The sequence below is a fragment of the Apodemus sylvaticus genome, chromosome 2 (genome assembly GCF_947179515.1).
Source record: "Apodemus sylvaticus chromosome 2, mApoSyl1.1, whole genome shotgun sequence".
Lineage (NCBI taxonomy): Eukaryota > Metazoa > Chordata > Mammalia > Rodentia > Muridae > Apodemus > Apodemus sylvaticus.
The window spans coordinates 183,167,600-183,179,996 of record NC_067473.1 but is presented as its reverse complement, the minus strand read 5'-3'; the positions used below and the strand labels follow the sequence as shown (position 1 = coordinate 183,179,996).

The 12,397-nt window shown below is 49.5% G+C and overlaps 1 protein-coding gene across 3 annotated transcripts in view; it reads left to right on the top strand.

The window, feature by feature from the left end:
• Bcat1 (branched chain amino acid transaminase 1) overlaps positions 1-12,397 on the top strand; it is a 75,024-nt gene that overhangs the window by 43,265 nt on the left and 19,362 nt on the right. For all 3 annotated transcript variants that reach the window (XM_052175246.1, XM_052175245.1, XM_052175247.1), the window contains exons 4-6: positions 832-942; positions 2,588-2,707; positions 11,876-12,039. In XM_052175246.1, the coding sequence (XP_052031206.1) occupies positions 832-942; positions 2,588-2,707; positions 11,876-12,039 (395 nt within the window). The remainder of the gene's footprint in view (positions 1-831; positions 943-2,587; positions 2,708-11,875; positions 12,040-12,397) is intronic.

The following is a 12,397-nucleotide window of genomic DNA, read 5'->3' as shown; positions in this document are numbered from 1 at the left end:
GCAAACGTGTGAGATACATAGATCAATAGACAGGAAGGGAAAGAGACGCTAACTAGGCTCTTCTGTCAGCTCGACCTCCTTGAGCTCCTAGCTGTTGACGTTGGCCTTCGGAGGGTTCATCCCAGCTCTGTCAATCACCTGCTTCCCAAACCACTGAACGTTACAGATCAGTTGGTGGGTAAAGATAGTCTAAGAGTGAGAGGGCCTGTGAGGATGTCTCAGTGGGTTAGAGAAACCTGAACAGGTTCCTGGACTTCTTCTCATTTTCCTTCTGGTGTAAGGGGACTTCCAGGGTGTCCTAGTGTGAGAGCCTGGGGGGCAGGGGGAGGCGGTGGCCACTGTGTAATGGGAACACACCCCAGAGGTGGTCACTCTGTTGACAGGAACACATCCCAGAGGTGGTCACCCTGTTACAGGAGCACACGCCCAGCTGTCCAGTCCTCTGTGAAACTAGGCACTATTGGGGGGACATCTTGGCACATGTGATTTAAGGCCTCATCAGTTGGTGACATGGTCAGAGTAGTCTTGGTGAGCAGGACCTTGAGAAAGGACTATCTCCCAAAACCTAGGCTAGCTGTTAGTCCTCCCTCCCTCCCTCCCTCCCTCTCTTTCCCCTCTCCCCTCTTTCATAGCCTCCCAAGGATTGGTGGAGGTGGTACCTATGCGTTAGCGTGGCCTGTCCTGGCTGCCCATCAGGTAGAATACTGAAAGGACCTTTTTACCTTTTACTGCATGGTTCTCCTCCCCCCCCCCCCCAGTTGCAGTCAGGGGCAGCAACTTAACCACAAAGATGGTCTTCGTCACCTTCTGAGACTTTTCTCTTTTCCTCAGCTGTTTGAAGGCTTGAAGGCTTTTCGGGGAGTTGATAATAAGATCCGATTGTTCCGGCCGGACCTCAACATGAGTAGAATGTGCCGCTCTGCTGCGAGGACCACGCTGCCGGTACGGACGCTGGTATCCCTCCAATTTCATGGTTATTCTGCTTTCACATCCAAAATAAATCTATGCTGAATAATTGCATCAGGCCATGTGAGTGTGAATGCTGACTTTAGGCATGTGATACCTTCAAGTAAAGGTCAGAGGACACCGTGCAAGAGTCAGTTCTCTGTCCCACACGGTTGATGGCAAGCACCTGTACATCTTAGTGCCGCCGTACAGAGGATGAAAACCCAGCCCAGGGAGGTTAAACCACTTGTCGAAGGTCACTCAGAAGGAGGGCAGGAATGTGAGCTGAGGTCACCTTGATTTCCTAGCTCATGTATATATTCATGGAATTGATCGAATGCCATCTCCAGTCAGCACACCCAAGACCTGACTTGTTGACTTGTATAGCCAGCCAGCCTAGTATCTGACATCCCTGCACTGTGATCATGCTTGTGCACCATGATCATGCTAGTGCCCTGTGATCATGCTTGTGCACCATGATCATGCTAATACACTGTGATCATGCTAGTTCACTGTGTGTGATCATGCTCGTTCAATATGATCATCATGCTAGTACACCATGATCATGCTAGTGTCATGCTTGTGCACTGTGATTGAGCTAGTACACTGTGATCGGCGCTGTTCCCCCTTGCATAACATCACATCTCTGAAAGTGTCCCTCTTTGGCCTGTGGATGCGTGGACACTGCTTGACCAGTTTGTAAAGCATGTTTGTCACCTTTGGGATAAGCTGACGTCTCCTGAGGAATGAGCCGTCCCCTTGTCTTTGTAACCAGCGTTCAGTTCAGAATGCATCCTGGTGCAATTCCTCATTGGTATCTTATCAGGAGCTTCCCGATCTGAAAAACCAGAGTTAAGTTTCAGATAGGCAATTTTTATCTCTATTTTCCCTTGTGGTTTGTGTGTTATGTTTCCTGGGTAAGAGGTTGTTTTAAACCTTAAAGTTATAGATACCAATTTTTTAAAATTAGAAGTCATGATACTTTGTTACACTTGATCATAATATCCAGCTGCAATTGAGAACAGGTCACAGATATCAATTTTTAAATAGAAGTCATAATATTTTGCTGATTTTTTTTTGAGTATAAAATTCAACTATTATTGATATGAGGCCACTGATGTTCACTTTAAAATAAAGATCATAACTTGTTATATTTGAGTGTAAAAATCAAATTATAATTGATGTGGGAGTATGGTCAATAGGGGTCTAATTTCTTTTTGAAAAATCTCATGTATTTATTTGTTTCTCTGTTTATTTGGGGCAGGGAGGCCAGTGTGGAATTCAGAAGCAACCTGGCTCTCTCTACCCTGCGGTCCTCAGGCACGGTGGCATGACCCTGCGGGTGGCATGACCCTGCGTGCTGGGCCATCTGAACCCCCTGAGAATCTAACTTCTCATCTTTTCCTTATGAATAATTCATAGTTTGCCAGGGAGAGTCACAGATTTACTTTTTAAAAGCAGCATTTATTAGGGATACCTTTCATGATGTTTTATGTTAGAGTGAATAAAAGCCATCCAAGGAGCCACTCGGGACTGCCACACGCGAGCAGTTTTGACAACTGAACTTCTTCTGTCAGCTCGCTGATCCGGGAGTCTGCAGCCGTGTCCTGTGTGGGAACTTGTGGGGATTCTGTCTTTTCAGGTGTTTGACAAGGAGGAGCTCCTAGAATGCATTCTTCAGCTTATCCAGATAGACCAGGAGTGGGTCCCCTACTCCACCTCTGCCAGCCTCTACATCCGACCCACGTTCATCGGAACTGAGGTACAGCCTGGCTCCATCTGGGGGAAAGGCTTTTGTTTATCATTTAAAGTCTTTTAACATTATTTATTTTTGTGTGTACGTGAGTGGGCGTGTGCGCGCTACCATGTGTGTGGAGGTCAGAGGGCATCGTGGGTATTGGCTCTTCTTCTATGTGTGGGTTTGGCAGAAAGCGCCTTTGTCCTCAGTCATCTTGTATGCCCCAGAGGTAATTTTCATTGTGTTTTTGAATCTATCTCTCTCTCTCTCTCTCTCTCTCTCTCTCTCTCTCTCCCACACACACACACACACACACACACCTGCCCCAGTAATGTTTATCAGGACTGATCCCTAGTTCTGAGCTTGCAAGGGGTGTGGCTCCCACATGACAGACCTTTGGAGGTAGATGTGGTCATGCTGTAGAAATTTTGGCAGGGGAGACTGCTTGGTTTTATTTTTCTTACCCTGAATTCTTAGCAATTCCTGCTTAAAAAAATAAAACAGGAAGAGAGGGTCCCCATCCAAAGAAAAATTGCTGAAAATATACTTTACCAGGAGTCTTCAGGAGCTTGTTGGGAAGGTTTGGACAATTCAGTGCTGGGCTGCTAGATAGGCCAGGCTTGTTGGCAAGTGTCTTTACCCACTGAGCCATCCTGCCAGACCTACTCTTTATAAGATAAATCCAGGCAGATGGCTTCTCTGCCTGTAATTGGCATCTGCTGAAAAACAGTACTGAATTGTGCTCAGATTCATTTGTTGTATGTGCATTACACCTACATGTATGTACATACTACATGTGGCACATGCTACATGTGTACTTGGTGCCATAGGAGGGCGTTGGGTCCAATGGAACTGTACTTATGGTTGGTTGAGAGCCGCTCAAACTCAGGTCCTTCCGAGACAGGGTTTCCCTGCGTAGCCCTGGCTGTCCTGGCACTTGCTCTATAGACCAGGCTGACTTTGAACTCAGAGTCCTCTTCCCTCTGCCTCCTGAGAGCAGGGATTAACAGTGTGCATCACCACACGAGGCTCCTGGGGCCTGATTCTTCATCAGCCTGCAAGTGTTGGGTGGGGCTACACCTGTGGGTAACCCGCCTGACCCAAGTATAAAGTGACTGTTTGCATCCTTGTTTTTTTATTTTTTATTTCTATTTTATTTATTTATGTTTTTTGAGACAGGGTTTTTCTGTGTCGTCCTGGCTGTCCTGAAACTCTAGACCAGGCTGGCCTCGAACTCAGAAATCCGCCTGCCTCTGCCTCCCAAGTGCTGGGATTACAGGCATGCGCCACCAGCGCCCGACTGTTTTTTGATTTTTTTTCTTCACTTGGTCATACCTCTGTTTTAAAGTTTTCTTTATTTCTTTTAAACCTCACCCATGTGAGCTCACCTTCTCCTTGGAGACACCAAGTTGTATGATCCCCACGTATTGAGTCTATAATTTCACACTGATTACAGTGCCTGGTCACAGTAATCAGGTTTTGATTAGTAATGTCTGTTTTGGGGCTTCCTACCTATGCATGCTCTTTATGTACATGTAGTTTGTTGCCCCCTTGCCGTGCCGTGGTCTTTGTTCTCAGTGTTGTGCCCTTGGTCACTTGACCTCGTGTCTTCTCACTCCCTGCCACTCAGCCTTGGCTAGTTGGCCTCCTTGGAGACGTCTTAACTATAGAAGTTATTAAGGGACTTGGCATTTGGCTGACAAACCTTTTCCTGCGGAGCCACAACACACCCCAGATAGGAAGCCCATAACAGACTGAAGTCTATAACACCAAAGTCCAGCTTGGTGAGCCAATGAGTTTCATTATCATTCCTTACAGGAATATTGTAGCGGCAATTATTAAATAGGACTGTCCCGCCAACTCCCCTGCTCCGGCAGGCCTCAGCACCAAGTCTCTGTGGGGACCCGCTCCGCTGAGCTAATCTCTCCCAGCTAGTTCCTACAGCAATCCTGCCGGCCTGGCCATATCTCCGGCGGGGTCCCGCGTGTTCTTCCGTCCACCCAGCGCCCACTCCTCTCAGTCACCCTACTAGCACGACTCTTAACCTTAAATAGTTAGCAAAAGATTTATGTATATTAAACTCAGAAATACAAGATGCCAATTTACAGTGATAAAAGTCTTATCCCGATTCCTAACCTCAATTCATAACTAGTTCCTAAACCTAACTTTCTGATTCCATCTTGATACTCGGACCTCGCCTCTCTCTTCCCCAGTGCGCCTGCGCTCTGACCGCCCAACTCCTAGCTCCGCCTCCTCCTTCCTGTCCAATCACAGGCCCTTCATTGTCTCCATGTGATTAGACAGGAACTAGCCTACAATGATTATGGGTGAGGGCTCACTTACAGGAGCAGAAGTGATTCAGAGACAGCTGCATCGCCCAGCACTTCCCCGCATAGGTGACAGCCCCAAGGCTGGACCCTGGAGCTCGCCACAGCCTGCAGGCAGAGCATCGGGCGGAGAGTCCTCTCCTGGTGCCTCTCAGCTGATCTCAGTCTCTCCCAGGCAGCTCGGCTGGTTTCCGCTTCCTCCACAGCTGGTCCGGCTTCTTTGCAGTTTAGCTTTGCTGAGGCGGACTCTCAGCTTTTATTGCTTGTTCTCCTCAGAGTGCTGGGGTGGCCGTAGTGAGTCAGGGATTCTCTGGAACTGTGTTGAGTTGTTTACCTTACGGCTCCGAGGAGCTTCTGGGATGGACGGAATGCTTCAGTCTTGGAGGAAAACACAACTTACTTAAATTTATGTCGAGGAGACAAGTCCTCATTAGCCTAGCCCCACTAGCCTAGAATTTACCCCGAAGTAGCTCAGGTTGGCTTCAATTTTACGCCAATGCCATTGGGTCAGCTTCCCCAGTTCTGGGATTAGCGGCTTGACTCAGAATCTTTTTTTCTGAGAGTTAGGGTCTCAGCCTCTCTACCTGATTGCTGACTTCAAATTTATGGGTAATCTCCTGCCTCTGCTCCCGGAGTGGGATTGCCAGCACATCCCCACGTCTGGCTCTGTGTCTGCTTTCTCCTCTTCCAGCTTGAGCTAGTGGCTGGAATGGTAAGGTCAGAGCAGCGAGGAGATCTTTAGTCCTACGAGCCATCTTTTGCTGGGCCGCCCTGCAGTTCAGAGCAGGCCCGGGAGCCAAGCAGAACACACACACTTTAGGTTTTACAAGCCACACAGCCCCTCGGCCTGCCCTGTCCTTGGAAATGGAGCAAACAAGGCCCATCACAGCAGAAGGGGAGGGGCTAGGCAACAACTGTGGCAGCAAGGGAATGACTGTTGTGTTCCCCTCCTCTCGACCCTTTCCCAGTATTCCTGTTAGCTTGACCGTGTATACGCCTCTGCTCAGGACTGATTTTAGATTTACTGAACCGTGTTTCTTCAGGTCCTAACCTCACAATCTGACTTTTCCTCGGTGCTCATTTTCAGTTTTAACACTGAGCGTTGAGCGCTAGGACCACATCCCTTGTCAGTGTGATGACGCATCCTCGAACACCCTACGGTGCTGGGCCTGGCCTCTCTGAGGTGTCATTAGCCTTGAGGTGAAGCCTCGGTGGAAAAGGCTGTCATTGGTGTCACTGACAGCTTCATTTCCGCGTTGGTGACTTGAGCGGTGGGGGATGGGACCTCATTTAGGATCTCAGTAATGCAGGAGGCAGCTTTGCTCACAGGCCTGCTTCCCAACTCAGGTGCGGAGCCTAGTGAGGAGGAGGGAGAGGGAGGAGGGGGAGGAGGGAGGGGGAGGAGGGAGAGGAGGCAATGGAGGAGGGAGAGGAGGGAGGGGAAGAGGGAGAGGAGGCAGTGGAGGAGGGAGGGGGAGGAGGAGCAGGCAGAGGAGGAGGGAGGGGAGGAGGGGGAATAGGCAGTGGAGGAGGGAGGGGAGGAGGGGGAGCAGGCAGTAAAGGAGGAGGAAGAGGAAGAGGCAGAGATCCTCCTGGTTCCACTGCTGCACCTTGCACATCCTACTGTCTTAGTCAGGCTTTCTATTCCCACACAAACATGACCAAGAAGCAAGTTGGGGAGGAAAGGTTTTATTCCGCTTACACTTCCACACCGCTGTTCATCACCAAAGGAAGTCAGGACTGGAACTCAAGCAGCAGAGACCATGGGGGGATGTTACTTAGTGGCTTGCTTCCCCTGGCTTGCTCAGCTTGCTTTCTTATAGAACCAAGGACCACCAGCCCAGGGATGGCCCCACCCACAATGGGCTTGATCACTAATTGAGAAAATGCCCCACAGCTGGATCTCATGGAGGCAGTTCCCCAACTTTATCTGTGATAACACTAGCCTGTGGCAAATTGATTCACAAACCCAGCCAGTCCAGGGCACTTGCTTCTGAAGTGACATCTAAAGGATGTGTAAGATGGGCTTCAATGTTGGATGCCACCAGGGTGAGTCGTAGTGTGACTGGCTGCTTTGTCCCAGTGCCACAGTGAGTTAGATACTTACTTTTCTTTTTCTTTTTGGTTTTTTGGATTTGTTTTTTTCGAGACAGGGTTTCTCTGTGTAGCCCTGGCTGTCCTGGAACTCACTCTGTAGACCAGGCTGGCCTCGAACTCAGAAATCCGCCTGCCTCTGCCTCCCAGAGTGCTGGGATTACAGGCGTGCGCCACCGCCTGGCTGATATTTTTCTGTTGCTATGATTAAATACCGTGACCAAAAACAGCTTGGGGAAGAGTTTATTTCAGCTGATGCGAGGTTCCTGAAAGATGGAGTTCATTATGTAGGGGAGGTGTAGTGATGGGCAGAAAGTTGACAGGTCACATTTTCATCTGCACAAGGGAGAGAGGGGAGTGGGGACAAATTAAAACCCTCAGAGCCCATGCCCCTGCTGCATGGTGTGACTTTGCTTCCTTTATCAAGGGTTGTATCTCCTCAAGGTCTGTAGCCTTCCCAGATATCTCTACCATCTGGAGACCAAGAGCTGAGGTCTGAGAGCCTTCCCCTCACAGACTGAGCAGCTCAAACTGCAGTTATTTTGCCAGTGTTTTGGAGTCTGATTGTGGCTGGCTTCGGTGACAACTTCCTGCCGGGTGGCCGACCCTGGTCCTTGTCTGCCAATAACCGAGAGGTTTCAGTGGATCCTTCTCTTTATAAGGACCTAAGTCCAGCAGGAAGGCTTTACTCTCCTGACCTCCCATGATGCACCAACTTAAAGGGCCTGTGGCTTTGGACACTCATATCGGAGCTATGATCTCACGCTCTGCCTGACTGGATTGCCTGGTAGCCATACCTCTGGGTGAATCTCTGAGGTATGAGAGAATCTCTGAGAGAGGCTTACCCGAGCAGAGAAGACCCGCCCTGAATGTTGTGGCAGCAACTCGTGGCCTTCGGTGCCTGACTAGATTAAAGGGAAACTGCGTGGGCACTGATGCCTGTCCCCCTCTCTCCCCGCTCCCTGACTGTGACACAGAGACCAGACGCCTGAGTTCGCTATGCTATTTATTCCTTTCTCATAGCAGCGAGAGACGCCATTAATGCAGGGAGTCAGGGCTTCAGTGTGGATCTCAGAGGACATAATGGAGTCGGTAATAGAGGTGGGGAGGGCGGAGAGGAGCTGGGAGGTGGGGAGGGCGGAGGGATGGAATGTTAGGTATCATGCCCAGCAGGGCATGGCAGGCAGGCAGCAGCGGTAAGCGCACTCACAGCAGGGCTTGGGTATGGTGTTGTTATTTCTATTGGGTACTTGGGTGTTGTTATTTCTATTATTCGTGCATGCATGTGAGTGTTTTGTCTGCAGGCACATGAGTGCCGCACATGCCTGCCTTATGACTGAGGGCCTCAGAAGCGGGTTTTGAATCGCTGGGAGCTGGAATTACAGCTTCTGTAAGGCAAGCTTCTGACTTGGGTGCTGGGAATTGATTGTGGGTCCTGTAGGAGCAGCGGGTACTCTGAGACCACGTAGGCTTCTCTCCAGCCCTAAGTTGTTGTTGTTGTTCCTCTTTCTCCTCTTCCTCCTCCTCCTTCTAGACTTATTCAGCCCCCAAATCTTATGCAGTTAAACTGGCCTTGACCCCCCAATCCTCCTGCCTCAACCTCCTAAGTGCTGAGATGACAGGAGTGGGACGTGGTTCCATCTTCTCATTTAACTCTGAAACCTTTAAAAAAAAAAAGAAGTCTCTGAAAGCAAGTGAGCTGATCTTCCTCTGGGCCCTGCCACCTTGTCGTGGCTCAGTCAGAACTGTCCTCCCCGCTGTGCTCCCCCCTTGCCGGCTGCTGTGGCCTCTGAGGCCACACTGTAGACTAATGGAATTTCTCAGCTCACTGACCCCTTTCTGTCACCCTTCAAATAACTCGTGACATCCTGCCTTCAGTGAGGGGATTTCTGGGTGACCCAGAAAGAAGTGGTAATGCTCACTGTGAGGTCGCCTTTGTTTCCCACCACACCCAAGCACCATTTGTCTGTGCGGAGGACTAATGGGTCTGATTGTTGTGAAGCTTAGCCCAGTCTCCCAAAGCTAAAACAAAAACCGCCATGATGAAATGTTCCTGAGACAGACAGTGCGTCTCCACCAGCCGCTGACATCCCTGTTTCTATTGAGTTAGGTGGCTTTCGTTTTAGTTACTAAGAAGCACAACTTTATCGTCCCAGAGCCTTGTCTGTCTTTTGGTTGGCATTACATAATAAAACTCACTTAATAGGAGCACAGGATCTAAATTGCTTTTCAGGGTAGAAGAGAGGATTGGAGCAAGGGTTAAGACAGGGATCCTGTGTGTGTGTGTCTGTGTGTGTGTGTGGTGGGGGGCAATGCCTGTCACCAACTCTTTCTTGGAGCCTAGACTGAATTTTGACTCACTCAGTCTTGAAGTAACATGGAGTCTTTTCCCCCACTTTCTCCAAGGAAAGTCAGTGAGTTCTTTGAAGATTTTTATTTTATGTCTCTATCTGTGCATGTGGGTGCAGTGCCCATTTGAGGCCAGAAGAGGGCATCAGAACCCTGGAATTGGAGTTGCAGATAGATGGCCGACTCCATGTGGGTGCTGGGAACTGAACCTGGGTTCTCTGCAAGAGAGCCATCTCTCCAGCACCCTCAATGAGTTATTTTTGTGGAGAGGCAATGAATGTAAGCTCTGGAAGGTTCCTAAGCCAACCGTGATCCACAGAGGAACTTCAGGTTTGCAGATGTCAGTGGACCTGGATTAAATTTTAGAAAATACTAAGTTACATTCGTACACACACAGCTTTGGCCAGCATTAAAAAATGCTAATGTATAATTTAGCTGTTGCTAAGGATTTGGATGTGAATGAAACGAATCAAGATGTTTTTTCTAGAGAGAGGTTTGATGGAGGTGTCTAACTCTGCCTCTTTCCATCTGTGCTCGCTGCTGCCACCTAGTGGAATAAATGCAAACTAACTTGCCCAGGTCAGGAAAGCCACAAAGAGAAATCTGCCTTTGCTTTTGTACTGTGTGCTCTACCACAGATCTACCTTCTCAGCCCAAATGAGGTGAAATTTAGTATAGAGAAAAAAATTTGAGCTACTGTTACTTTTTTTTTTTAGTATAATGCAGTTGCATAAAATACTTCGTGTGTGTGTGTGTGTGTGTGTGTGTGTGTGTATATTCACCGAGGTGCCCAGCATTCACAAGATAGGTGACAAAAGTGCTATTAGGTTGTATATCAGACAGACAATTCACTCAGAAATTTAGAAGCTAGATGTGGCCTTCAGATAACAGCTAGCATATTATATCTGAGTAGCCTCTCTGGATTCCTTATCAATTTGACTTGGTTACTGTCCTGTTGTTGTGATCACACCATGAGCAGGCAGCTTGTGGAGAGAAGGGTTTATCTGGGCTTATGATCACAGACAGATGTACAAATGGCCAGGGAAGCTTCTGGCTGCTTTGTCTTCTTCCGCCTCTCTGTAGGAGCGCTGGGATCCCCCGCGCCTCCTGCCACATCTGGCTCCTTCTGCCTCAGCAGCCCGCAGATGCCCCTGGGCTCTCGGCTAATTCCCACCTGGTTCTTATGAAGTGGGGCTGAGAGCAGGCCGTGTGTGCTAGAGTCAGGTACGGTGGAGACTCAAGTAAAAGGCAGCTCCGGGGTCCAGCATCAGCTTGTCTGGCAAACAGCCTGCGCGTGCAGCTAGCTCAAGTCAAGTCCCCCTTTGCCACTGAGTGGCTGCCATCCTCTGTGATACAGGTGCAGCACCCTGCGGCGGCCAGCATCCGGCCTGGGGGATCCCCGGTGTTGGCCAGTTCCTGCGGTCTTGCACTGCATAGCCCACTGGAGCTGACCTTGCTGTCTTCATGACACACAGCCTCTGGGACTTTGAGACTCTGATAAGCCACTGCTCTGACTTCATGAGTCTCCTTGTGCTGGAGAGATTTATAGTCTTCCCGTATCCGTGAAAAAGGCAGTCTTGTGTCTTGTATTCATTTGCTGTTTAAAGACTTTTTTACTTTGTGTGAGTGGCATTTTGCCAGGAGAGGGCACCGGATCCCCCAGAAGTGGGGTTATGAACAGCCATGAGCCTCCATGTGGATGCTGTGAACCGAACCTGGGTCCCTTACAAGAGCAGCCTGTGCTAGTAACTGAACCACTTTCCAGTTCCCGGTTGTCCATGATGTGAGGTCTGAGTCCTCTCATCTGTCTCCTTTTGATGGGGCTTGTGCTGTCTGCTGTGTCTGCCTTCTGCCATCTGTGTGCCGTAGAGGCAGGCGCGATCACAGCTCGCTTCCCCATGCCCACCCTCTGCTCATGGTCCTCACATCTGCTGGAGTGCCCAGCAGGCTCCTCATTCGTCCTGTGAGCAGTATCAGCAGCTACAACTGACTGCTAAAATCATGACTCAGAAAGCAAACCAAAATGAAGCTTAAAGTTGTTTTAAATGACAATGACTTCTTTATGTTGTGTGTGCAAGGTGCTGGGGTGGGTAGATGGAGCAGATCCTAGCATGTCTGTGGAGGTCAGAGGTCAGCTTGTAGAGGTCGGTTCTCTTCTTTCCATCATGTGAGGCTCAGGGATCAGATTAGTCAAGTTTTCAGGCTTTGGCAGCAAACATTTATCTACCGAGCCACCTGTGTCCCATCCCATCCCTCCCCTCCCCCACACCCAAACCTAAATAACCCGTTTTCAGTATTTTCTTTAAAAGGCTTTGAGTCACTAAGCTTTGTTTGGGTGACCTTCTGGGATGTGGACCCAGGTCTAGTCTAGACTTTAAGAAAGATGTTCGTTACAGAGGTATGGTTTCTCTCCTTATTACAGCCGTCTCTTGGAGTCAAGAAGCCTTCCAAAGCCCTGCTTTTTGTGATCCTGAGCCCCGTGGGACCTTATTTTTCTAGTGGATCCTTTACTCCGGTGTCCCTGTGGGCCAATCCAAAGTATGTCAGAGCCTGGAAAGGTGGGACTGGAGACTGCAAGATGGGCGGGTAAGTCAGTCTGTGTGTCCTTCCTGCAGGGGGACACTTGTATGCTTTCTGTGGCCGTGTGCTCTGGAGAGTTCTCAAGCGAATAGCTGTCTGTGGTTTAAGATTTCATGTTGTAAATGTGTTAGTTGTGGGAGGTGTTGCTGTGGCCCCTCTAAGGCAGCAGCGTGACATGGGCGTGGCATGGGCGTGGCATGGCGTGGCGTGGGCGTGGCGTGGGCGTGGCATGGGCTTGGAGCTGTGACCTGAACCAGTGTTCTTTCCAGCTAGAGGCTGGTCCTGGGAGCGATGCTTTCACTTGGCTCCAGGGAACCCTGTCTGGGGTGGCGCCTGTTTCCCTGTCTGCTCAGCCGTAGATGGC